General features: G+C 38.6%; 1 protein-coding gene and 1 long non-coding RNA gene across 5 annotated transcripts in view; one reads left to right on the forward strand and one right to left on the reverse strand.

Annotated features, from left to right (window-relative positions):
* The window catches only part of LOC137219236 (uncharacterized), a 53,174-nt gene that overhangs the window by 5,035 nt on the left and 20,597 nt on the right, over positions 1–27,542 (forward strand). For 3 of the 4 annotated variants that reach the window (XR_010941037.1, XR_010941035.1, XR_010941036.1), the window contains exon 2: positions 22,076–22,332. This is a non-coding gene — a long non-coding RNA (uncharacterized lncRNA). Of the gene's footprint in view, positions 1–22,075; positions 22,333–25,938; positions 27,361–27,542 lie in introns of those variants that run through there. The other variant, XR_010941034.1, reaches the window with a different exon arrangement.
* Positions 5,684–27,542, reverse strand: part of LOC137219233 (flavin-containing monooxygenase 5-like) — a 36,814-nt gene continuing 14,955 nt past the window's right edge. The window contains exons 5-8 of the mRNA XM_067727502.1: positions 25,431–25,630; positions 21,917–22,269; positions 16,042–16,114; positions 5,684–14,495 (exon numbers count right to left, since the gene is read on the reverse strand). Coding sequence (XP_067583603.1) covers positions 14,150–14,495; positions 16,042–16,114; positions 21,917–22,269; positions 25,431–25,630 — 972 coding nt within the window. The 3' untranslated portion in view covers positions 5,684–14,149. The remainder of the gene's footprint in view (positions 14,496–16,041; positions 16,115–21,916; positions 22,270–25,430; positions 25,631–27,542) is intronic.

Here is a 27,542-nt window from a genome sequence, read left to right on the forward strand (position 1 = left end):
GTACTCCTCAAAACTGTCAAGATCATCAAAAACAAGGAAAGTGTAAGTCTAAAAGCAGCCTAATGATAAGGAGTAATGTGATACCCTAAGTGGGAGTCTGTGATAGAAAAAACATTAGGGATAAAGTAAATAAATCAGAATAAAGTATGGAACTTAGTTCTTTTCAAATTGTCAAGTTCCTGAAAGAAGCAAAACACTGAAGAACTGATGAAGATTAGAGGAGATTAATGATACATAACAACTAAATGCAATATAAGATCCTGGAACCAAAAAAGGGAAATTAGAGGGAAAAGTGATGAAAATTGAATAAGTGATTTAGTTAACAGTTTTATATCAATGTTAATTTTCTTGTTTTGATAATTGTTGTAATGTTATGTGAAGTCTTATCTTTAGGGAACCTGGGTAAAGCTTATACAAGAAGTCTTTGTATTTTTTTTGCAACTTTTCTGAAAGAATGAAATCAATTCAAAATAAAAAGTTTAAAAAATTACTAAAGTAATCCAAATAGTAAAACACATGAGGAAGCCCAGTGACATGATCTTGACTCAGAAGACTTTTTCTTTTTTAAATTTTTGGCTGTGCTGCGCAGCATGTGGGATCTTAGTTCCCCAAGCAGGGATCAAACCCGTACCCCCTGCATTGGAAGTGCAGAGTCTTAATCTCTGGACTGCCAGGGAAGTCCCAGAAGACTCTTCAAATGACATTTTCACCCAAAGAAATAGAGAAAAAGAATACTCTGAAGAGAGCTTTAAAATAAGTTTATTTAAAATCCTCAAGGAAGGGAAGATACTAGTTTGAATACACCCCAGCTCCACACCACTCTCATCCCAACCCAATTTTCATAACTCAGCGTCTGTTGGTTCTGGTAGATAGTAGAGACCTCAGAATCCGTTCAAGTCCTGACAGAAAGAGCAATTACAGGTCTTCCTCACCTTTTGGCTAAATCGGTGGTTCTTAAACTTTACCATGCATCAGGAGGGCTTACTAAAACACAGATGACTGGTGACTGGAACTTCTGATTCAGTAAGTCTGGGATGGGGTCTGAGAATTTCTACCAAGTTCCAGATGATGCTGGTGTTTCTGGATCAAGAACCAAATTCTGAGAAACACTGGGGCAGGCAACAGTCTGGAGACCAGTACTGGAGATCCCTAATAAAAGGCAGTGTGAGGAAAGAGGTAGCTGACTCTTGGAACCATAATAGTGCTTCCCATTATCTCCAAAAATAAAGAATTAAAACCAACCAGAATATGGGGAACAAATCTCCTATACAGAAAAATTCCACATTTATGTATGAATTGCCTTCTCAAGGATGTGGAGCATAACTCCAGGCCTGAGATTGCTTATTCTTCGGAAGGCCACCTTGCATCTTTGGCCGATGGCTGGTGTCTGGGAATTTGGATTTCGGGAGGGTTCTTACCACCCCAACTGATAAGAGTGGCTCTCTGTGCCTATACTGTGTAACCGTGTGGTTTATACTGAACACCTGCTCTCCTTCTGGGAGTCTGGAATTTTGATATGGGCAGGCAGAGGGTGGCTGTGGACTATAGCCCTATTACAGACCTTGGGCACAGAGTGGAAAGATGTGAAAGTCTTCTGACTGCTTCTGTTTTCTTAGAGAAAAAAGAAACAAGGTTTAGTGGTCATGAATTTCAGACGTCAAATGAGCACAGTGATATTTTTCTCTTGCCATATTTAAGTGTTTTAGTGCAGGCACATAACTAAAGGTAATGTTTAGCCAAGCAAGTATGGAGGAAAGGGCTAAGGAATTGAGAATGCATGGTAGGATATGATTATAATGTTGGACCATGGCTTATAGACCAGGTAGGCTAGGAAGTGAAGATAGAGCAGGTTGATGGAGGGCATGAAGTGGAGTCAAAAAACTGTGGAGTTAGAGTACTGGAGTGAATGTGCTGAAAAGATAAGAGATGGTTTTGGAGAGTGGGTTGCTTGAAATCGAGATTTTGGTGGTAATGACATAGGTAGATTATAAAATCATTGGAATGAGAAGGTCATTGAAGGGAGAGGCCAGGTGGTAAAGGTCTACCTCAACACTCATACTTATTCTCCCGTCCTCCTTAATAACAGAACCTTAATTTTACCTGGACACACTGCCTTTCTGTATAAAGACACATTTCCTAGGCTTCCTGGTAGCTAGATATATGTGACAAAATACTTCCAATGAGATCTAAGTGGAAATGTTATATGGAACTTCTAGTAATTGTACTTAAAAGAAAAGGGGTGTGGCCTTCTATATTTCTCTTTCCCTCTGTGTAGAATGTCCATATAATGGCTGGAGCTCCAGCAGCCATCTTGGACCATAAGGTAGAAGCCATATGCTGATAGTGGAGCAGAAAGAGATGCTGTGGAGCTGTTACAGCATTTCAGGACTATCTTCCTCTAGAGTTTTTCATATGAGAGGGAAATAAACTTAAACCTTTTTTAATCCATTGTTACTTTGGGTTTTTCTATTATATGCAGTGGAATCTAATCCTAACTAATACATTGGGTTGGTGAAAGTATTACCTACACAGATGTGAACTACAGAATAATGCTGCACATCCAAGTTCATGTCAGCATTATTCACAATAGCCAAAACATGGAAACAACCTAAGTGTCTATCAGTGGAGAAACAGATAAAGAATATGTGGTGTATATACACAATGGTATATTATTCAGCAAAGAAATGAAGGAAATCCTGCCTTTGCAGCAACATGGATGGACCTTGAAGGCATTATGCTAGGTGAAGTAAGTAAGACAGAGAAAGAGAAGTATTGTATGATCTCACTTCTATGTGGAATCTAAAAAACAGAACAAAGTACCTGAACTCATAGATGCACAGAACAGATTGGTGGTCGGCAGAGGTGGGGGATGGGCAAAATGGGTGAAGGGGGTCAAAAGGTAAATACTTGAGTTATAAGATAAACAAGTCCTGGGGATATAATGTACAGCATGGTGAGTACAGTTAACAATACTGTACTGTATATTTGAAAGTTGCTAAGAGAGTAGATCTTTAAAGTTCTCATCACAAGAAAAAAATTTGTTAACCATTTGTGGCCATAGATGTAAACTAGACTTACTTTGGTGATCACTTCATTTTATATATATAGAAATTATTATATGGTACACCTGAAACTAATATAATGTTATATGTCAATTATGTATCAATAAAAAAATTGAGGTTAAAAAAACTGCTGAAAAAATTAACTACAGGAGTAGTTATATAGAGAGAGAGGGGGAAAGCTTGGTGCTAAAATCTTCACTGAATGAAGAGGAGTAAATGGGAGGTCCGTAAATAATTTCAAACAGGAGAGGTAGTGGGTGCTTTAAAGAAGCTGGGGAATTTGAGAAAGCAGGGAGAAACAGCAATGAGGACCAAGGCAGCAAGGAGGATCCAGGAAGACACGCACCCCACCTTCGTTCCCGCGCTAAGATATTGCCTTTTAACATCCTGTGTTTGATTGAGGAAATAAGATATGGATAGGACATGTCACTTGTGTTTCAAACCAAACAATATTAGAGATGACATACTGACTCAGAGCAATGATCTATCCCAGAATATTTTCTGGAAGAACATGCTTGCCCCACAGACATTGCAAAATGTTAAGCACCCCATAATCTCCTCAATAACTTTTTAATAAAATAGTGAAGTATTATTCACTATTTTATTTACTCCTTTAAAAACTCATCCATATTTTTATCTCCCACACTGAGCTTAATTAATTAATCATTTAATTAATCATTTATTTACTGAGGTATTACTGTGTTTCAGGTACTATATTAGGCACTAGGAACATACAGATTAATTACAAAGTATCTTTCTCAAAGGAATTTACTAGTTCAAGGAGGAACTAGGTGACAGAAACAATTGACATTATATAGTGTGACAAATGATAGTCACCACATATAATTGAGCAATATACCAGGTGTGGTGTGAAGCATAAAGATAGGTCACCTATTTAATCCTGGAGGTTTCTAGAACAGATAACAGATTACGTGAATCTTGAAGGTGAAATAGGTTGGGCAAGGGGAAACATAAGAATGTATATAGAAACATGGAAAAACACAGCACTTTGGGAAATTCCAAGTAGGCAGCTTGGAGGATGTTTGTATAGTATTATACGTTATATTACTACTGACAAAAGTAACCATGCACAGATCCAGTACTGAGTAAAATTATCTCATTCATGAATATACTTGTTATTAATATACCGTACATTTTGCTAGTGGAGACTATTGGCTTAATGTGCTCAGCTATAAGAACTTACCTAAGTATTTTAAGAAAATGTGTCTTTTGACCATATTACCATTTTCTCCTCTCTGCAACTGTAGTCTATACTTATTCAACAAAGGAACAAAATTGCCATAGTAAGTAATAGTATGCTTTATTAGAAGAACTTAATTTGTAGAGTAATCAAGGGAAAAGATAGTAATTTAAATGAATGGTACTATCCAATATTCTTCCTCCTCTGAGAAAATTCCACTAGACTATGCCTCTGGGTCAAATCCTGAACCAAAAGAATACATTTTTTAAAAAAAAAATAATTTTAAAATTTTAGAATAGTTTTAGATTTAAGAAAAACTTGGGAAGTTAGTACAGAGTTCCTGTGTATCCCACACACAATTTATTTTATTGGTAACATCTTACGTTACAGTGCTACATTTGTCACAACCAATAAACCAATCAGTACCTTGTTATTAACCATAATCCATACTTTATTAATATTTCTTCAATTATTACTTAATGTCTTTTTATGTTCCAAGATCCCATCCAAGGTACATTACATTTAGACATCAGGTCTTAGGCTCCTCTATACTATGACAATTTCTCAGACCTTCCTTTTTTTTGATGAGCTTCAGTTTTGAGATGGTCAGGTATTTTGTAAGATATTCCTGAACCTGGGTTTGTCTGATGTTTTCCTCATGGTTAGACTGGGTTATGGTTTTAGGGAGGAAGACCACAGAGGCAAAGTACCCTTCTCATCACATCATATCAAGAGTACATACTATCCACATGACTTTACTGTTGATGTTAATCTTGATCACCCAGCCGAGGTAGTGTTTGTCAGATTTCTCCACTGTAAAGTTATTTTTCTCCCTTTACCGCTCTTTGGAAGGAAGTCACTCTATGCAGCCTACACTTAAGGAATGGGGAGTTATGCTCCACCTCCTGGAGGGCAGAGTATTTATATAAATTGTTTGAAATTCTTCCATATGGGAGTTTTCTCTATTCTACCCCACTTATTATTCAATCACTTATTTATACCATTATGGACTGATGGGTATTTTTTATACTTTATATTATAATCCAATGCTAGGCTATTTATATTGTTCAAATTGTTCCAGCTTTGGCCATTGGGACCACTTTCAGTTGGTTCCTGTGTCCCTGTGACATTCCCCCATCGATTTGCTTTTTGAGCACTTCCTTACTTTCTGGCACTACAAGAAAGCATTTTTCTGTATAATATAATTGGGGAAATGATACAACCTTTTAATATAATTACAAAAGCAAGATATGGTAAATTGATGATTAATACACATTCATCAGTAACTAGGGCTTTGTATCTTGAGTTGTTTTGAGTTCACTTTCCTATTCACATCTTACTTTTAGCTTGGTTTAGAATTTAACCAATGATTTTTTTGGGGGGGTAAACTTTCATATTATAAGGAAACTGAGAGAGTCAGTGAGCTTAGAATTACATGCTTTTTATTTAAAGAGGACACTGGGGTACTTATTGCTGATAACTAGGAATTACATTATCAAAGGACTTTAATTCAACAGACTTACATGCTGAAAGAGGCAAATTTATATGTTGAAAGAACGAAATGGAAAAGAAGCGGCTTTCAATTTAATTTTGAACAAGAATAGTGTGCAGATTAAAAGATACTAGGTCCATTTTAATAGAGGATAAATCCCAGTACCACAAAGATTCTGGAAGAAAAAAGACCATCCAATTCTCAAAAAGCATTTTCCACAGGGAAAATTAGGCGAAATAGCAGGGAATTGTACAAATAGTTATATGATTAGGAGGAAGTTGTAGTCTCACATTTCTGGTTCTCTTATTTATTGTACATTGGGAAAGATAATGATTTCTAATGTTGTTCTTCCAGTTGTTCAAATTTATTTTTTGGTTAAGCAATAGGCAGCAATCCCAAATGTATTACACCACAGCTAATTTATGAACACACTTGGCTGGTACATCAGTTCCTTTCTTCATGAAATTAGGTGTGTCAGACATCTAACACTTAGTGAACTACTCTGACAGACAAGAAGAGAGCAAAACTTCTACGGATGAGAAAACAGAATCAACAGCAGCACTTGGACATAAACTGGAGGCCCTGGTTTCATTTCATTTGCTTTGTTTTTCATAACTACAATGTGTGACATAAGAACTGTTATAAGCAGAATACCCCTATATTTAGTTGTTAATCCTAATTTATTACATAACTGACCTCTTCGAATACTTACTACTTAGACTCTCTGTGTGAGAGGGTGTGGAGGGGAGATAGTAGGAGTTGGGGGGAGATAAATCCAATCACATTTGTAGGCCACACCACAGCAGTTGATGGCTACTTATCATAGTTCCTAAGTTAAAGTCTTGTATCCTAATATGGGAACTAAGAGATCAAAAAAGACTGGACAGCTCATTTAAAATCCCAATTTTTCCAGCCAAGTTGAACCTGCTGGTAGCTGCTAGATTGTTAAAATGATCCATGAGCCTAGAAAGTTGGAGGTAGTTTCTTCATTGAGAAAATAGAGATGTGTTGCTTAGAGGAAAAGAGTGAAAAATGACCAGGTATCAGACACACTAGTGAACAGCTAGTGAAACAAAGTGTTTAAGTATCTATATATCTTATCTTAGGTATATACAACTGTTATAAGACCATTATTTCTCTTATCTCTGAGGAAAAATACATTTAGTTACAATATTAAAAACAAATAAAAGATTAAAAGTCTAGTAGAAAACCAAATCCTGTCAGAAGCACAATTACATGGAATCTCCCATTTCTTATGTAGATATTGGCTTATTCTTCCCACCATATTATTTGATAAATGACAGCAAACATTTATTAAGCACCTACCACAAGGGCAGAGTCAAGATGACGGACTAGGAGGACGCGGAATTCGCGTCTCCGCATAACTAGGGCACCCACCATACACTGGTGGGGGACCACAGACAACTAAGGGGAATGGGAGGAACACCCAGTGACAGGGTAGGATGTGGGGCTTGTGGGGGGGGAGTGAGGGAGGAGGAGAAGTGGAGGTGGGACAGGACTGGTGCCCCTGATGGGCGGCTGTGGGAAGGGAAGGGATCCCATGCACGAAGGGGGAAATTGGGGGACCATTGGGAGGGCAGAGGATCAAAAGGGAGCATGCCCAGGTTTTCCCTGCCCTCTTGGGCCCCTGGGAGCCTGCTGAAATCCCAGGCCTGATCCTCTGCCCACCGAGGCCCCCTCCAGCCACGCGGGTCCTGAGGGAGTGGGAGGGAGGTAAGGGGGAGCAAAAGTAAAGGCTGACATACAAGACCGGCATCCCTGAGGGGTGGCTGGGGGATGGGAGGAGTTCCTACACCCAGTGGGACCGACCCACAGTTACGAGGGACGGCAGTTGCGGGGACACCCTAGAGGGTGGCGCAGAGGAATGGAAGGGCACGTGGCCAGCGCTTTCCCTTTCCACTTAGGCACCAGGGAGCCTGTTGGGCTCCTAGGCCTAATCCTCTTACTTTGGAGCCTCCTTCCTGCCGTGCAGAGCCCAAGCCCAGCCCCTACACCCCACCCAGGGCTCTACCTCTACACTCGGAGACCCCCTCTGAGAGCCCCTACAGCCACACTGGGCCTAAACCCCACCCACACACCCTCACCCAGGACCTTACCTCCAAACTCTGGAACTCCACACTCCAGAGGCCCCCCTTTGGATGTGCTGCCTCTCCCCTTCTGCGCAGACGCTAAGCAGAGCCCCTGCCCCATGTTTGAACGGAGCCTGCCTAGGCCCCACCCCCAAGGCCTTTTCCGGCTGCATGGGTCCTGAGCCTAGGCCATGCCCCACTCCCAAAAGTCACCCATCTCTCGCCTAGGTTCCCCCCCCCCACGCTAAAACCCACCACTGCCTAATTTCCACCCATGCTGAAACTCTGTGCCCCATAGCCAAGGCTTTTTTTTTTCTTTTCTCTTTTTCCTCTTTTAGATTGAGGTTCTGTTTTACCTTGATTCATCCTTGTTGATTCATGTATATTTTTATTTTTTCTAATAAATCTTTTAGTTTAAGTTTATTCTTTATACTTTGTTATTGTTCTGCTCCTTTTGGCTTGTTCTCCCCCTTTTCTTCCCTTTCTTTTTTCTGTTGTGGTTTTGTTTTATCTTGTTGCAGTTGTTTCAGTTATATATTTTTTCCTAATATATTTTTTATCTTTCTAATTTTATTTTGCTTTTTATTCTTTGTTCTTGTACTGCTCCTTTTTTTTCTTTCTTTTTTTTTTGCTGTGCCACGTGGCTTGCGGGATCTTGGTTCCCAGGCTGGAAGTCAGGCCTGACCTCCTGTGGTGGGAGTTCTGAGTCCAAACCACTGGACTAAGAGAGAACCTCAGACCCTAGAGAATATTAATTGGAGTGAGGCCTCCCGGAAGTCCTCATCTCAGCACCAAGACCCGGCTCTATCCACCTGCCTGCAAGCTCCAGTGCTGGATGCCTCAGGCCAAACAACCAGTAACACAGGAATACAGCCCTACCCATCAAATTTAAAAAAAAAAATGACAAAAAATAATTACAGACGAAGGAGCAATGTGAAAACTTACAAGACCAAATAAGTGATGAAATAGGCAACCTACCTGAAAAAGAATTCAGAGTAATGATAGTAAAGATGATCCAGAATCTCGGAAACAGAATGGAGAAAATACAAGAAACATTTAACAAGTATCTAGAAGAACTAAAGAGCAAACAGTGATGAACAACACAGTAACTGAAACTAAAAATCCTCTAGAAGGAATCAGTAGCTGAATAACTGAGGCAGAAGAATGGATAAGTGATCTGGAAGATAAAATAGTGGAAATAACTGCCAGGGAGCAGAATACAGAAAAAAGAATGAAAAGAATTGAGGACAGTCTCAGAGACCTCTGGGACAGCATTAAACGCACCAACATTCAAATTATATTCAAACATTCAAATTATAGAAGAAGAGAAAAAGAAAGGGTCTGAGAAAATATTTGAAGAGATCATAGTCGAAAACGTCCTTAACATGGGAAAGGAAATAGTCAATCAAGTCCAGGAAGCGCAGAGAGTCCCATACAGGATAAACCCAAAGAGAAACATGCTGAAACACACATTAATCGAACTATCAAAAATTAAATAAAAATAAAAAATTTAAAAGCAGCAAGGGAAAAGCAACAAATAACATACAAGGGAATCCCCATAAGGTTAACAGTTGCTCTTTCAACAGAAACTCTGCAAGCCACAGGGGAGTGGCAGGACATATTTAGAGTAATGAAAGGGGAACACCAACAACCAAGATTACCTGGAAAGGATCTCATTCAGATTTGACGGAGAAATCAAAAACTTTACAGACAAGCAAAAGCTAAGGGAATTCAGCACCACCAAACCAGCTTTACAACAAAATGCTAAAGGAACTTCTCTAAGCGGGAAACACTAGAGAAGAAAAAGACCCACAAAAACATATCCAAATCAATTAAGAAAATGGTAATAGGAACATCCATATTGATAATAACCTTGAATGTAAGTGGATTAAATGCTCCAACCAAAAGACACAGACTGGCTGAATGGATACAAAAACAAGAGCCTTATATATGCTGTCTACAAGAAACCCACTTCAGACCTAGGGACACATAGAGTGAAAGTGAGGGGATGGAAGAAGATATTCCACGCCAATGGAAATCACAAGAAAGCTGGATTAGCAATACTCATATCAGATGAAATAGTCTTTAAAATAAAGACTGTTACAAGAGATAAGAAAGGACACTAAATAATGATCAAGGGATCAATCCAAGAAGAAAACGTAACAACTATAAATATTTATGCACCTAACATAGGAACACCTCAATACATAAGGCAAATGCTAACAGCCATAAAAGGAGAAATCAACAGTAACACGATGGTAGTGGGGGACTTTAACACCCCACTTAACACCAATAGACAGATCATCCAGAGAGTAAATAAATAAGGAAACACAAGCTTTAAAAGACACAATAGACCAGATAGACCTAATTGATATTTAGGACATTCCACCTGAAAGTGGAAAAACACACTTTCTTCTGAAGTGCATATGGAACACTCTCCAGAATAGATCACATCCTGGGTCACAAATCAAGCCTTGGAAAATTTAAGAAAACTGAAATCGTATCAAGCATCTTTTCCAACCACAACGCTATGAGATTAGAAATCAATTACAGGAAAAAAAACAGTAAAAGACACAAACACATGGAGGCTAGACAGTGCACTGCTAAATAACCAAGAGATCACTGAAGAAATCAAAGAAGAAATCAAAAAATACCTAGGAACAAATGACAACAAAAACACAATGATCCCAAACCTATGGGATGCATCTAAAGCAGTTGTAAGAGGGAAGTTCATGGCAATTCAAGCTCACCTCAAGAAACAAGAAAAATCTCAAATAAACAGTATAACCTTACACCTAAAGCAACTAGAAAAAGGACAAAGCCCAAAGGTAGTAGAAGGAAAGAAATCATAATCAGAGCAGAAATAAATGAAATAGAAACAAATGGCAAAGATCAATAAAACTAAAAGCTGGTTCCTTGAGACGATAAACAGAATTGATAAACCTTTAGCCAGACTCACCAAGAAAAGAAGGGAGAGGACTCAAACCAATAAAATTAGAAATGAAAAGAAGAGATTACAAGTGACACTGCAGAAATTCAAAAGATTATAATAGACTACTACAAGCAACTCTATACCAATAAAATGGGCAACCTGGAAGAAATGGACAAATTCCTGGAAAAGTACAACTTTACAAGATTGAACCAGGAAGAATTAGGAAATATAAACAGACCAATCACAGGTAATGAAATTGAAACTGTAACTTAAAATCTTCCAACAAACAAAAGTCTAGGACCAGATGGCTTCACAGGCAAATTCTATCAAACATTTAGAGAAGAGTTAACACCTATCCTTCTCAAACTCTTCCAAAAAGTTGTGGAGGGAGGAACACTTCCAAACTTGTTCTACGAGGGCCACCATCACCCTGTTACCAAAACCAAACAAAGATATTACAAAAAAAGAAAATTATAGACCAGTATCACTGAAGAACATAGACACAAAAATCCTCAAGAAAATACTAGCAAACAGAATCCAACAACACACTAAAAGAATAATACACCATGATCAAGTGGGATTTATCCCAGGGATGCAAGGATTCTTCAGTATACATAATCAATGTGATACACCATATTAACAAATTAAAGAATAAAGATCATATGATCGTCTCAATAGATGCAGAAAAAGCTTTTGGCAGAATTCAACACCCATTTATGATAAAAATTACAGAAAGTGGGCATAGAGGGAACCTACCTCAACATAATAAAAGCCATATATGACAAACCCACTGCAAACATCGTTCTCAATGGTGAAAAACTGAAAGCATTTCCTCTAAGATCAGGAAAAAGAGAAGGCTGTCCACTCTTGCCACTATTAATCAACACAGTATTGGAAGTCTTAGGTGCAGCAATCAGAGAAGAAAAAGAAATAAAAGGGATACAAATTGGAAAAGACCTAAAACTGACTTTCCCAATGATATGGTACTATACATAGAAAATCCTAAAGATGCCACCAGAAAACTACCAGAACTAGTCAGTGAATTTGGTAAGGTTGCAGGATACAAAATTAATGCGCAGAAATCTCTTGCATTCCTATACAGTAACAACGAAAGATCAGAAAGAGAAATTAAGGAAACAATCCCATTTACCATCACAACAATAACAATAAAAAATACCTAGGAGTAAACCTACCTAAAGAGGCAAAAGACCTGTACTCAGAAAACTATAAAACACTGATTAAAGAAATCAAAAATAACATAAACAGTTGGGCAGGTATACCTTGGTCCTGGATTGGAAGAATCAATACTGTGAAAATGACTATATTACCCAAAGCAATCTACAGATTCAATGCAATCCCTATCAAATTACCAGTGGCATTTTTCACAGAACTAGAACAAGAAATCTTACAATTTGTATGGAAACACAAAAGACCCCAAATAGCCAAAGCAATCTTGAGAACGAAAAATGGTGCTGGAGGAATCAGTTTCCCTGACTGCAGACTATACTCCAAGTCTACAGTAATCAAGACAGTATGATACTGGCACAAAAACAGAAATATAGATCAATGGAACAGGATAGAAAGCCCAGAGATAAACCCATGCACATAGGGTCACCTTATCTTTGACAAAGGAGGCAAGAATATACAGTGGAGAAAAGACAGCCTCTTCAATAAGTGATGCTGGGAAAACCGGACAGCTACATGTGAAAGAATGAAATTAGAACACACACTAACTACAGACACAAAAATAACTTCAATGGATTAAAGACCTAAATATAAGGCCAGACACTATAAAACTCTTAGAGGAAAACATAGGCAGAACACTCTATGACATAAATCACAGCAAGATCCTTTTTGACCCACCTCCTGGAATAAGGGAATTAAAAACAGGAATAAACAACTGAGACGTAATGAAATGTAAAAGCTTTTGCACAGCGAAGGAAACCATAAACAAGATGAAAAGACAACCCTCAGAATGGGAGAAAATATTTGCAAACAACAACTGACAAAGGATTAATCTCCAAAATATACAATCAGCTTATGCAGTAACACAAAAACAAAAAACCCAATCCCAAAATGGGGAGAAGACCTAAATATTTCTCCAAAGAAGACATACAGATGGCCAAAGAAGACATACAGATGGCCAGGAGGCACATGAAGAGGTGCTCAACATCACTAATTATTAGAGACATGCAAATCAAAACTACAATGAGGTATTACCTCACACCTATTAGAATGGGCATCATCAGAAAATCTACAAACAATAAATGCTGGAGAGGGTGTGGATAAAAGGGAACACTCTTACACTGTTGGTGGGAATGTGAATTGGTACAGCCACTATGGAGAACAGTATGGAGGTTCCTTAAAAAACTAAAAATAGAACTACCATATGACCCAGCAATCCCACTATTGGGCATATACCCTGAGAAAACCGTAATTCAAATAGAGTCACATAGCACAATGTTCATTGCAGCACTGTTTACAATAGCCAGGACATGGAACCAACCTAAGTGTCCATCAACAGATGAATGGATAAAGAAGATGTGGCACATATATATACATTGGAATATTACTCAGCCATAACAAGGAACGAAATTGAGTTATTTGTGCTGAGGTGCATGGACCTAGAATCTGTCATACAGAGTGAAGTAAGTTAGAAAAACAAATACCATATGCTAACGCATATATATGGGATTTAAAGAAGCAGTACTGATGAACCTAGTGGCAGAGCAGGAATAAAGATGCAGACATAGAGAACTGACTTGAGGACACAGTGGGGAAGGGGAAGCTGGGATGAAGTGAGAGAGTAGCATTGATGTATATACACTACCAAATGTAAAATGGATGGCTAGTGGGAAGCTGCTGCATAGCACAGGGAGATCAGCTCAATGCTTTAGAGGGATGGGATAGGGAGGGTGGGAGGGAAGCTGAAGAGGGAGGGGATATGGGGATATATGTATACATATAGCTGACTCACTTTGTCATACAGCAGAAATTAACACAATATTGTAAAGCATTTATACTCCAATAAACATGTCAAAAGAAAAGAAAAGAAAAGAAAGCACCTACCACATGTCAGGAACTCTGCTAAGGACAAACAAAGATGACTAACAGAGTACCTGAGCTCACAGTCCAGGAATTACTGGAAGGAAAAAGTGATGGGTCATAAGAGTAAGGGAGGTAAGTCAGTACAAATGAAAAGCTGAGATTTCACTGTAGGGAAAAGAGGAAAAAAGGGTTAATGCTTTGGAAAGAGAAATAAAAGTAGCTTTCTGGGCAGTGTGAAGCTGAGAGTTGTTCAATCTTGTCAGGTTCTGAAGGCATCTCCAGATCCAGCTTTCAAAGAAAACTGGGACAGTGACAATGGAACAGCTAAAAATAGGTCATAATTATAGCAAAGAAAGCCACAGCCAGCATAAACCTGGCCATTGTTATTGTTGAAGTTGTGGAATTGTTGCTTTCAATTACTCTTGTCATTAGCGGCTTCCTGATACGATCTTCTGTGGTGAGGATAGCTTTTCGAGCTCCATCCCACTTTCCAGGGCCCTGTAGCCGATACTGGATTGGAGTACAGGGTCCCCAAAATAACTGTAATGCCAATTTGGGGTCAGTGAAGGCCAGGGACAGCAGATTGGGCCTGACGCCCACCAGATCAGCAAGCTCATCCATGGTATCTATATAGTCTCCCTGGATGGTGTGGCGTTGGCTGTCCACATACCTGAAGCAGAGAAGACAGAAACCATGCCTATTAACAATTCAGTCACTCCATCAATTAATCAATGCTTCCTATCTGTTCTTGGCTCAATATTGAGCTAGGAGCTGCAGAAACTAGTGAAGAAAGACACTGTCTCTATCCTTAAGGGCCTTATAGTCCACTGGACTCGATAAGATAGATACACATGAAACAGAGAAGAATGTAAGACTTTTGGTAAATCATGTGGTATTAGACTCCTAAATAGAAATGTAGAAGAGGGTAGTTAAAATCGAGCTATGATAAGTCGTTGAAGGATGTGGAAGAAATAGATAAGCTGAGAACAAAGAGGAAAGGATTACAAGTCAATATATATAATGTAGAATATATATTGTAGAAGTTTGTTAGTGAAAGGAAGGAGGAAGATAGGAGAGCACCTAGAAAGGGTATCAGGGTTAAGTAAAAACTGTCTTTCTCCTCCTTGCAGAAGGGAGAGTTATGCTGGTATAATCAGTTGAAGAAAACCACGTCTTTGGGCATGGAATGATTGTGCCTCTGACTTCTCCACAAAAATCTAGGAGCTTTATTAACATCAACTTTGTTCAAATAAAAATCAGCAGTGAATAAGCTCAAGTTCTGAAATTCAGACTGCTAAATGTGTCCACCCAAGCACTAAAATACGGGCTGGTGGTACCACCTTCCCAGATCTTATAGATTACTCATACTAAGAGCCACTGTGACCTAATTATGCTGTCACATGACAGCCAGCAAAGTGGCCTCTGCAGATTTGTAAATCTACCTGCAGATTTGTAATTTAACCATCTCTACCTCTCATTAATTCATCGCTGCCCTTCCTTCCTCTGGCAGCTCTAGTATCTCTTCATGTAATCCTTGCCAAAATAACGTACCAGGTTTTCTCTCCATGTGCTTTTTCCTACTTGACTTTTCTTTTAGGCCCTAAACATAGAATTTTCTTAAGCTTTTCTCTCCTTTCCCATCCACATTCAAACCACTTGGTGGTAATTCTCTATTCTATTGTCACAAACTATGATTTCCTTTTCCTTCAAAATATAATCTAAATCCTTAAACAAACACGAGGACAATAAATACAGTACAACATTGCTCTTATTAAGAAGTAAGTGGGGGGACTTTCCTGGTCGTGCAGTGGTTAAGAATCCGCCTGCCAATGCAGGGGTCATGGGTTCGATCCCTGGTCCAGAAAGATCCCACATGCTGTGGAGCAACTAAGCCTGTGTGCCACAACTACTGAGCCCGTGTACCGCAACTACTAAACCCCGCGCACCCTAGAGCCCATGCACCACAACTACTGAAGCCCACACGCTCTAGGGCCCACATGCTGCAACTACTGAAGCCCGCGTGCCTAGAGCCCATGCTCCGCAACAAGAGAAGCCATCACAATGAGAAGCCCATGCACCGCAAAGAAGAGTAGCCCCCTGCTCTCCAGAACTAGAGAAAGCCCATGCACAGGAACGAAGACCCAATGCAGCCAAAAGAGAAGAAAAAGAACTAAGTGGGAAAAATTAACCACCTATCTTCCTGGGAGAACTCTTACCTTTTGGCCATATCCTCTTGAACCTTAGCTATTTCTTTTATCATTTCATTTTGTAAGGCTAATGTCTTTATCCCTAAAGAGAAAAATCAAAATTTTAAGTGTAAAATTACCTCAGTATGAACACTAACCCTATTAACAATTACCATGCTATGGAAAATTCAAAGGAATACAGGTTAGTTGTCTGTACCAAGGAGGTTACACCTTCACTTGATCACCTTACCCTACCACCACCAGAATATAATAATATTAACCTCAGTAGCTTACTCTTTTCTGCTTTGTCTTTGTAAGATATTTCTCCTAATCTGCTTTCCAACCAAAAGCTGCCTCCTCCCTAACATAGTCTTTCAATTGGGAAATGAAATCTGGCCATGAGGAAATGATAAATGGCCTTAAAAGTATATGGAAAATGAGGTACAAAGTAAAAGGGCGGGAGGAATATGGGAAACACACCTGTACTTGTACTCTTATTAACAAAGAGGCTTTATACCACAGGGAGAAGGAAGTAAAAGTAAACTCTCAGTCCTGTTGTATGCCTACAGTTCCATGGAAGATAAGCCTTACCTTCTAAATTTTTTAATTTACTGAGAGTGAGGGGTAAGGTCAAGGGCAACTCATAATACCCAATCTTAACAGATAAATTTAAGCACCAATGAACAGTTCCAGTAGGAGGAATTTAACACCAAGGACATGGCTAGACAAAGGTAGAGTAGTATTTAAGTTGACATAGACAACTCTCAATTTAAATGATAAGCTTTATGCCCGGATTTACAGGCACTATGCCATGTAGAAAACTTTAGCCACACCCAACTCTAAAGTGTTACTCCACAAAATTCTGGAACGTGTAATTTTAGAATGGGAATATATCTTACCTAATACAATCCTCTCTACAAGTACTCTCAAGTGGTTATCTCATTCCTCCTTAAATATCTCTGGTGATGGGGATCTCATCACCTGAGGAGATGATTTAATTGTTTGGCTGCTCTACTTGCTGGAACATTATTCTTTTCATTGACCCCAGAACCTGGCTCCATGCAGCTGGCACCAGTGGACTTAGCTCTGCCTTCTGGAGCCAAGGAGTCTAGTGTTAACAAATGACAGCGTTTGAACCATTTGAGAACAACTGTCATAACTTCTTTAAGTCTTCCCATTATCAGCCTTAAAGCCTTAACAGTTCCCCATATAACAGCTTTCATGTTCTCTGCCCCACTGGTTGCCTTTCTCTGGGCTCACTCTAGTAACTATCCTGGTGTGTCCCTCTTAAAACATGAGACCCAAATTCAACCCTCAAGAAATAGCCTTCTGTGTTTTGCCATGTGTTCTTTTCATTTTAGCCTTGGGAATTATTATGTATGTTCGTAAGTCAATGAGGAATCACTGAAATGCTTCATTTGAAGTTAATCACAGGTCTTAAGATGCTCATGAAGCACAGTTTGAGAGTTGATTTCCAAATTATTTCTCATGGTACAACCATAATTTTTACTTCTCTTAAGTAGAAACATTATGGAGGAGGAGGTGATTTCTTGCCTGTGATTCAGCCAATCCATCCAAAAAACAAAACAAAAAACAACAAAAACACAACCAAACAATCATTATAAATTAGATAGGTAGATAGATAGGAATATATAAAGATGTGTACTGTATCCGGTGGTGCAGTTCTTAATTCATTGATACTGTTGTTGCAGTGTTTCCTCATTCAGGCACATGTCATTTTTACCATATGTATCTCCCTCCTTCCTATCTTGCACCTCCTCTTATATTACCAGTTTACATCAATGGCCACAACCCTGAGCAGATTCTTTTTCTGGCTTTCATCTCCAACCTACATTCCCTCCAAATCCTTTCAAATTCACCAATGAAATTTCATTCAAATATTTCTCGTATTCCTTTACCTTAGTTTAAAGCCCTCATTATGTCTTTCTTGGACATTTGTCACAGGCTCGCAACTGACCTATTTCCCATTTCATTTCCCTCTAATACGTCTTCTGAGTTACAAATCTGATTTGACTCCCCCTCTGCCAGTTAATCCTTCAATTGTTCTCTATTGCCTACATTGAATGTGAACTTCTTGCATGGCACCTAAGGATTTTTCTTGGTTTTGCCTCTATAAATATCTCCAGCTTCATTTTCTTTAATTCCTATAATACTTTATTCTCCAGAATTCTGAACTCCTTATAGTTCTCAGGACTTGGTTTATTTTGTCATTTTCTCTAACTTTGCATAAATATTACTAATTGTTCTCTTCTCTGTTATGTTCAAGATGCCATTGTCCTCTTAGTAAACTCTTACTTTTTTACAGTGTATTTGCAGTTGTAGGGAGAATTGGGTACTTATTCCTTTCTGCTCCCATAGCCAGCTCCTCTATATTGTTATTGGACCCTTGTTTAGGATATAGTAAATACCTGCTGAATGAACACATTAAATGTCTGTTTACTTGTCTCCCTTGCTTGACTCTGAGTTCCATAAAGATAAGAATTTTCTATTTGGTCATATTTGTATCTCCAGCACCTAGCAGAGGGTCTGGCATATACTAAGAGGCCAGTAAATGTTAGCTGAAGAATGTTGTTGAAGAACAGTGTGGAACTGAAGTTCAGAGATTTCCTAAGGGTTCCAAGGCAAGGTTCAAAGGGGGTGAGCCTGAATTGTAACTCTGTGGAACTAAGTCTTTCAGTTGGCTCTCGGGCCTAAGTCAGATTGTATTTATGTAGTCCTGACTAGTCCCTGCACTTTAAATGTAAAGACTATGTTACAAGAGAAAGGAGGTGTGGCTGCCATTCTGCTCTTTCAGTCCAGTCCAGCCTTTACCATGACTGGAAATTGGGAAGATAGTTCATAAGCTGAGATCCTCAGATAAGAACTTTCTACTGTAGAGTTTAGAATACCTCCAAAACTAAACTTGCAGTCATTGAATAGAGATGTATTAGCTACCTCCCATGTGCTAGGCACTGGTCTAGTCTTGGAAGACAAAGGCAAATAAACATGATTCTTTTATTTAAAGAGCTTTCAATATACTACAGAGAGGGAGGAAATAAACAGGCTTTTTCCACACAAATAACAAGTAAAGGGGAGGCATACCAGGCAGAGAGAACACCAGAAGCAAAGGCACAGGGTATAAGAGTACCTGCTGTGTTTGCTGCATAGTGGGTGAGTCATTCAGTGCATCTAGAAGATTGTAGGATGGATGGTAAAGACCTGCAAAAGATGGGCCTGAAAAGCAGCCTGTATCCAATTTGTGGAGGAACGTGAATGCCATGCTATGACATAATGCTTCCTTGTGATCCAGACAATTGGTATCATTTCATACGGTTTTCAAGGGAAGAAAGTTACGAAATGAAAGTGGAACACTTGCAAGGGCTCTTGAGAGGGCTACAAGCAAGACAAAAGAAAACTAGATTTCTGTCAAGGCAAGCAAGTGGGTTCAGTGTTCTAGGAAAGGGTGGAATATTTTCTTGACAAGAGAATAGTAATTCTAGAGAACAAAGGAAGTAGGGAAATGGGGATTGATGAGGAAAGGACAGGCCAGGGAAGAGGACAGGCAGAGTTGGGCAGGTGTGAAAGAATGGTCTTAAAATTGGCACAGTGAAGGTAAAATTCTGGGCTGAGAAAGGCAAGGATTTGGTAGGCAGACAGTAAAACAAAAAACTCAGGGTTCCTTTTGGAAATTTGCTAAAGTTATAGGGATTCTCTGATGATTCCTTCCTTCCAAGTGTTAAGAAGAGAGCTAGAGGGATTAGCACTAAGATTTGCTAGCAGAGGAAACTGAGCTTTTTGTGCATTTCCCCTAAGATCCCCTAATCCCACAGTCACAATGCAGAATCTTCCAAATACTCATTTGCCCTAATCCTCTCAATGGTTCACTTGGTCCTGGAAAAGAGTCTCGTTTTTGTTCAAAGTTTACTAAGATGCTGTGGCCTATTTTAAAGCAACCTTTTCCTCTTACTTTATTGACCCAATTAAAAGATCCACTTTAGCGGGCTTCCCTGGTGGCGCAGTGGTTGGGAGTCCGCCAGCCGATGCGGGGGATGTGGGTTTGTGCCGTGAGCCACGGCCTCTGGGCCTGCGCGTCCGGAGCCTGTTTTCCGCAACGGGAGAGGCCACAGAGCGTACCGCAAAAAAAAAAAAAAAAAAAAAAAAAAAAAAAGATCCACTTTATATGACTGGAATTAAGCCAACTTAACCGGTTACTTGCATTGTATTGCTGGTCCAGTGCTCAAGGAGTACATGATCTACTGGATAGAATTAAAAGGAATTAAGAAATGAACTTTGGGAGTTCCCTGGCAGTCCAGTGGTTAAGATTCCATGCTTCCACTGCAGGGGGCATGAGTGCGATCCCTGGTTGGGGAACTATGATTCCCACATGCCACACGGCACAGCCAAAAAATTAAAAAAGAAAAAAAAAGAAAGAAAGAAATGAAAGAACTTTGGGGAAATTTGGAAAAGTTTTTTATCTATCAACTCTAACATCATTGCTTCTTTTTTCTCTGCTACCATGAGGACCTTCACTAGGGAAGAAGAATCTGTAATTAAATAAGAACGTTTTTTAAAAATATTTATTTATTTATTTGGCTGCGCCGGGTCTTAGTTGTGGCATGCAAAATCCTCTTTGCGGCATGCATGATCTTTAGTTGAGGCACGTGGGATCTAGTTCCCTGACCAGGGATCAAACCCAGGCCCCCTGCATTGGGGATGCAGAGTCTTAGCCACTAGACCACCAGGGAAGTCCCTCAACAAGAACTTTGAACAGTTTTAATTAAACATAAGTAATGGTAGCAAATTTTATTATAGTAACCATAGAATCAAAGAACTTCTTTGTTAGAAGGAACCTTAAAAGTCATCTGATTTCTCCCTATTCTGAGGCTTGAATCTACTTCCTATTGGCCTGGCAAAAGTTTATTTTTAATGTTAAGCTGATATTGTGCAAACCCTCAAAGTTTCACTCCTTGTTTCTAGTTCAACCCTTTGAAGTGATACTAAGCAAATATAAAAAACCTTCTGCCATGGGGCATCTATTCAGGTATCTGAAGGGAACTTCCATATCTCCCCTAAATCTTATCCTCTCCAGGCCAAACCTCTCCAGCTCCTTTAGCTGTACTTCAAATGGCACATTTTCAAATCCCTTAACCACTCTTGTCTCTCTCCTTTTAATGTACTCCAGTTTCACTTTTAAAATGTCTGTGGGTGTGGTCTCACCAGTTCAGGGAAGAACAGTAGTAAATTCCAGGACATTACAGTTTTTTAATGATGACAGATATAGTTAAGTCTTTTGGAAGCCACATCATTCTGCTGATTCATATTGAGCCTACTATCCCAAACCCCAAAGTTTTTTCTCATGTTTTCCTAGCCAAAACTTTCTGAAAGAGGGAACATAAAGGGGGGAAAGTAAGACTTTGAGTGGCTGAATCTTCTTCATTCTGGACTAGTCTTTAACCAGCTCTTAATTTTTGTCTGAAATGAAATCACAGCACTTCTATATGTGACTTTCTCTAACTATAATGAAAGAAGATTAAATTCTTTTGCTTCACAAATATGTATCAGTTGTCTGAAATCTAGATGAGTGGATTTTAATCTGGAGTGCATGTGTGAATCACCTGGGGAACATTTTCTCAACAATTTTATGTAAGCCCCACTTGAGACTTATTAAATAAATACCACCAGGCAAACATGCCTATTTTTGGAAAACTTCCTAGTAGATTCTGCTATATGTCCATGGTTATAAGTTACTACTTTATATTCCCTCAAAAATTAATTTTTGAGCACTAATTTTGTACCAGGCACTGTTACAATCATACATGCTGTCTCAGCTATTTATAAGTAAGAACATAAACATAATTAAACAAACCACTAAGTAATTCGGTAGTCATCTTGCATGGTCACTTACCTTTAAATACTTGAGTGACCCAGCGTCCTTGGAGCTCTGAAATGGGCATAATGGCACCCAAGGGCTGGATCAAGCCTATGATTGCAAGAGTTGGCTTTTCTAGGTTAGGAGGGAAGACCTTTTTATACAGAGATATCTTGTTTTTGACTACTTTGACAGAATCTTCAAGAAAAGGAAAGGCAAAGCTATAGCCTGTAGCAAAGATAACAGCATCAATGTCATCCTCCCTGGAGCCATCCTCAAATATGGCCGCTGTCTCTGTGAATTCCTTCACGTTTGATTTCACCTTCACCAAGCCAGAAATTATACAATTTGGCAGAAAGTCATTTATCGTTGGATGCTGACTCAGAGCTCTGTGAATGATGATAAAGAAGGAGAAATCAAGAGAGATCATGAGAGGGAAAGATCATTACCATGTAAGTAAAATTCTATTTTGATTGAGGTGGTTAATCAATATGCCAATAGTCTCCCTTTATTCATGAAATTTGGGAAAGGTCTAATGTATACCAGCTTGATAAAGGTAAGGATCTCAGAGTACAAGCTGGACCCTGGATGGCATTGAAAGAGAAGCTGTTGGAGAAGTGAGGGAAGGATTGTTTTATTTGATGAGTACGTGCATAGTTTCTCAAGGACTGATAATGCTGTCAGTGATATAAGGCCACAGTCTAGTAGCTTCTACCCATATGTCAAGAAATCTGCAGAACTGGACTATCAGCATTCTGTTGAATCCCTTTTCCTCTTCAAAGTCCCAAGAGCCAGGCTTGGACCATCATTTTCCAAAAGATATAATAAATTGCATGTGTATAGTGACTTACAGTTATAAACTGTTTTTACATACATTAACGTATTTGAGTCTCACGCAAACCCACTGAAGGAGGCAGGACAGTTGTCATTATCCAGGTCTTAATAGACGAGGAAACTGAGGCCTGAAGAAGTTAAGTGGCTTGCCCAAGGTCACACAGCCTAGGATTTTAGGATTTATATCAAATGTTTTTTTATGAACTCCCTTGAGATACTCTAGGCATGGTAAGTAGTGTTTCCTTGAAATAACATAGGATAAGGTGCAGAATCTTGGACCTTTCTAAAAGCAGTGTGAATCCTGGACCCTGTGTTAACAGGCTCTGAGAATCCTCAGCCCATCATGTTCAGACAGAGCTGGCCTCTTCTTAGGAACAAGATATGTTTAAACAGTATTACTGGTTTGCTGCATTTAGTAATTCTTTGATGCAAACCTTTAGGTACAGATTCTGTTCTCATTCCAACCTCATCATTTCATCTTTCTCTCCAAACTTACTCCTGTTCACTAACAGTACTACCATCCACATTGTTGCCCAAGCCACAAAACTGTGAGTCTTACATCTGGTCACCAAGGCCACGCTTTCTCCTCTTAACACCCCCAGGATAGTTTTACTTATGCTGTTTCACCTGGGCCATTACAGCTGTCTCTAGCGCCTCCTGCTCCATCCCCTTTCAGTCTATCTTCTACATCATTTTTGGAGTGATTGTTCCAAAATGTATTTATTATTGTGTCACTCACCTGCTTAAAATCTTTCAGTGGCTGTGGGCTGTCTTCATTCTAAACTTTTTATTTAGCAGAGCACACAAATATTTTCATATATCTGCCCAGTGAACCAGGAGATATACTCAGTCACTCTTCCATCTTTGCCTGTAGTCCAGCCAAACCAAACTATGTTCAGGTCTCAGAGCATAATGTATTTTTTGCTATTCCAAGACCTTGTATTTATAATTAGAATGCTACTTCCTTACCCGGTTTGTTTGACTATATCTTATTATTCTATAAAGCCTCAATTTATTTTGTGATCACCAAACTTATGGATGCTACAGTTTCCATAATTGGGTGAAATAAATGGCTGAGAGTTTGGGGAACACAGTCTCTAAGTATCACCCCACTGGTTAGTTTCAAAGGAAAAAAAATCTTTACAAAAGAGAAACCTGGTAGACCACCTAATCCAAGTTGTCAAATTTTACATCATTAATATGCAATAAACTGCTATCATATGGCTCCTGATGTGATCCTCCAAGAAGGCACAACATAACCTATGGATACTCACACCAAAATTGTTTAACCTAAATATAATAAAGGAAGAACAGCTATGAAAGTCCAAATTTAGAGACTTCCTGCAAAACAAATGGCTTGAATTCTTAAAAAAAAAAAACCCATGTCAAGAAAATGGAGATTTATTTCAGATTAAGAGAGATTAAAGAGGTATGACAACTAAATACAATGGTGTAATACCTGACAGGACCCTGGATTTAAAACTATAAAAGCTACAGGAAATTCCCTGGCGTTCCAGTGTTAGGACTGCAAACTTTAAGCAATGCAGTGTGGCCAAACAAATAAATAAATAAGCTACAAATATTATTGAAACAATTTGGAAAATTTGAATATGCATTATATTAGATAATGGTATTTTATCAATGTTAAATTTACTAAGTGTGATAATTATGTTTATGTAGAAGAATGACCTTTTTCTTAGGCAATATATGCTAAAGAATGTAGGGTAAAGTGTGGTATTGACTGCAGCTTACTCTCAAATGTTTCAGAAAAAATTTATGAATATATGTATGTATATATGGAAGCTATATATGTGTGTATCTATCTATCTCCAGAGAGAGGGAGAGGGAAAAAGCAAATATAGTAAACCGTTAATAATAGGTGAATCTAAGTGAAGGGTATATGGGTGCTCATTGTACTTACTATTTTATAGCAAGTAAATCTAAACATTAAAAAAATTAAAAGCTGGAGGGGAAAACAGCATTTAAAATCAGCTTCTAGAAATGCTGTCACAGTCTACCTTCTAGGCTGTGTGAGAACTCCTATCTTTCATACTCTCATAGCACTCCATGCATTTCTTTATCATATTCTATTGTCTATCTTCTTGTTAGAGTATTAAAGGAAATATCCATTTCTCAAGTCTGTCATTTATTACTTGTGTGATCTTGGGCAAATTAGGTTCTCTAAGTGTCAGTTTTTATATCTGCAAAATGGAGATCAAAATAGTACCAACCTATAGGGCTGTTGTGAGGATTAAATGAGATAATGCGTGTAACTCATTTAAAACCGTGCTTGTCTTATATTAAGTCCTCAAAAAGGTACAGTGTTATTAGTATTACTATTACTATTAGGTCTTTAGTCTCAGTATTCTCATGCCAGTATAATGCTTGACTCATAACAGATGCTTAGTTGTTTGTTGGATGAATGAATGAATGATGCATTGCTCGCTACTACCATTTTGTTGTTGCTATTGGGCATCATGTAAAAAGAACTGGTACCTCGGGGAATGATAAAATGGTTAATGCCAAGGAGAATTATAGCCTGAAAATTACAGACCAGTAGATCTTGGACTTCTGTGGGGGAAAGGTAGAAATCTAATCTCAGATTCTGTGGACTTGCTTAATGTAAACATAGAGGTAACCCTACTATTAGCCTATGTGAACAGTCCTTATTCTTTGCCTTGGCTGTTACTGCCCACCTCCCAGCCTGGGAACATACCTGTGTTTAGGCTTCAGGCCAAACATTTCATGATCAAACCTTTGGTTCATCTTTTTTTCCAAATATATATTTGTTAATGTTTGACCACAAATCTTCTTCATAAAATATTTAAATCGAGAAGTCAACAACACATCAAAAGGATATCCATAGTCTCCGACACGATTGAAGATCCAAGCCCCTCTTCTGGTGCTGAGGAAAACCTGAGGCATGGGGAAAAAATGTTTGTTTTTGCCATTCTCTGACTTATTTCTCTGAAGGAATGGGAACCCAGTTTCTTCAAGATGAACTTCAAACTCATTAGTCTGGCTTTTTATTCCCTGGCAATATATATATTTTTAAATTTCCTGCCATTTTCTTCTCAAACACTAAGCTTACAATTAAATTGGTGTAGTCACTGACCAAGACTATGTCTTGCTCCCAACCACCAGTGCATTTCTGTTTAATGTCATTATGCCTCCCTGAAAAGCCCCCTATCCCCTTCATTCTCCAAAGCCTATTCATTTTTCAGATCCAGATCAAGTCTGCCTCCTCCATGAAGATACCACTGACTGTTCTGGCTGATAACTTTCTCTCCATCTTCTGAACTTCTCTAGTACTTGTCACCTGTCCAACTCATTTAAAATCATGGAACAGTAAAGCTGAAAGCAACTGGACATCATTTGATCTGAAATCTTCTGTCTTTTTTTTGCCTTTGATATTGTTTGCAGTATTAGAAAAAAGTATCATTTATACTGATATTTAATATTATATATTCTTATCTTTTATCTTTCCAAATGTGTTTTCTCCAAGGTGGGAGGTAGAGCATATACATCCTTTAGTCCCCAGCCTATCATCAGCATCACTTCCTTTTATTGAGAATTGTAACCTGTCAGTCACTGTACTAGGTCCTTTATCTGTATTTTTATTTGATCAATACAACAGCCTCTTGAAGTAGGTATTGTTATGTCCATTTTATGGATGAGAAGCATGGAGAGGATGAATAACTTGCCTGAGATCATATAGCTACTAAATGATAGAGCTGAATTTCCAACCTAAGTCTAACTGACTCTGAAGTCTGTGCTTAAGTAATGTTTCATCATTTATTTAAGGGAAAAGCTGAAGATTGCAAGTAGCACAACAGGGAACTGGTCTGTCTTTCTGTGTTATCTGCTGGCTAAAGTCCACGTACTAAAAGTTTGGTATTCAACTACCTGGCAAAAGCATCACTTTCTCTAGATTATAAAACTCGCTGGAGATATTTTCCAGGGTTGTAAGCTATATAAGTACATTGTTTTATGGTCTCTTGTCTAAGCCCTCATGTTAAAAGGTGACCTGTCTACAGAGGGATAATCATGTACTTCATACATACATTCTCACCCAAGGTGACCTTAACTGCTATCATAAATAAGCACTTTTACATGTCACCGTTGAAAGAGCCTGTGTGTAGTCTTAGAAATCAAATGGTTTTGTGTGCAGTGTGTATAACTTTTTAAATATAGGTTATGAGTAATATAAATGCTCAGAGCTTCATTTAAAAAGTTCTCTATGTATAAAATAGTGTCAATAATACATAGGTCACAAAGCTTTCTCAGACGCAACCACCTTACCTCCACCCTCTCTTCCTGCCTTGTTCTTTGGCAATTTACAATTCCTCAGTGCTTGTAAGGCCCAGCTCCTCTATAACTGACCATTTAACAAGCCAATGGTATTAAAGAAAGCTCATGCCTTCGGTCCCCACCACATACCTGGTACGTTCTTTTATCATAGCACCCATACCCTTTATTGTTTATATACCTATTTCCTAATAAATGCTTGTTGAATTAATTCATGGAGTAATATATGAAATTAGTTTTGTGGTGATAGATGGGGATAGATCTGAGAAGAAGTGTTATTGAATGGAGTTTGTGGGTAAAGTTCATTTCACAAAGTTGTGGCATTAAACTTCTATTTGGGGTGGGATAGGGAGGGTGGGGGGGAGGGAGACACAAGAGGGAGGAGTTATGGGGATATATGTATATGTATAGCTGATTCACTTTGTTATACAGCAGAAACTAACACACCACTGTAAAGCAATTATACTCCAATAAAGATGTTAAAAAATAAATTAAAATAAATGCCAACCCTAAAAAAAAA

The sequence above is a fragment of the Pseudorca crassidens genome, chromosome 2, assembly GCF_039906515.1.
Source record: "Pseudorca crassidens isolate mPseCra1 chromosome 2, mPseCra1.hap1, whole genome shotgun sequence".
In the NCBI taxonomy this organism is placed as follows: Eukaryota; Metazoa; Chordata; class Mammalia; order Artiodactyla; family Delphinidae; genus Pseudorca; species Pseudorca crassidens.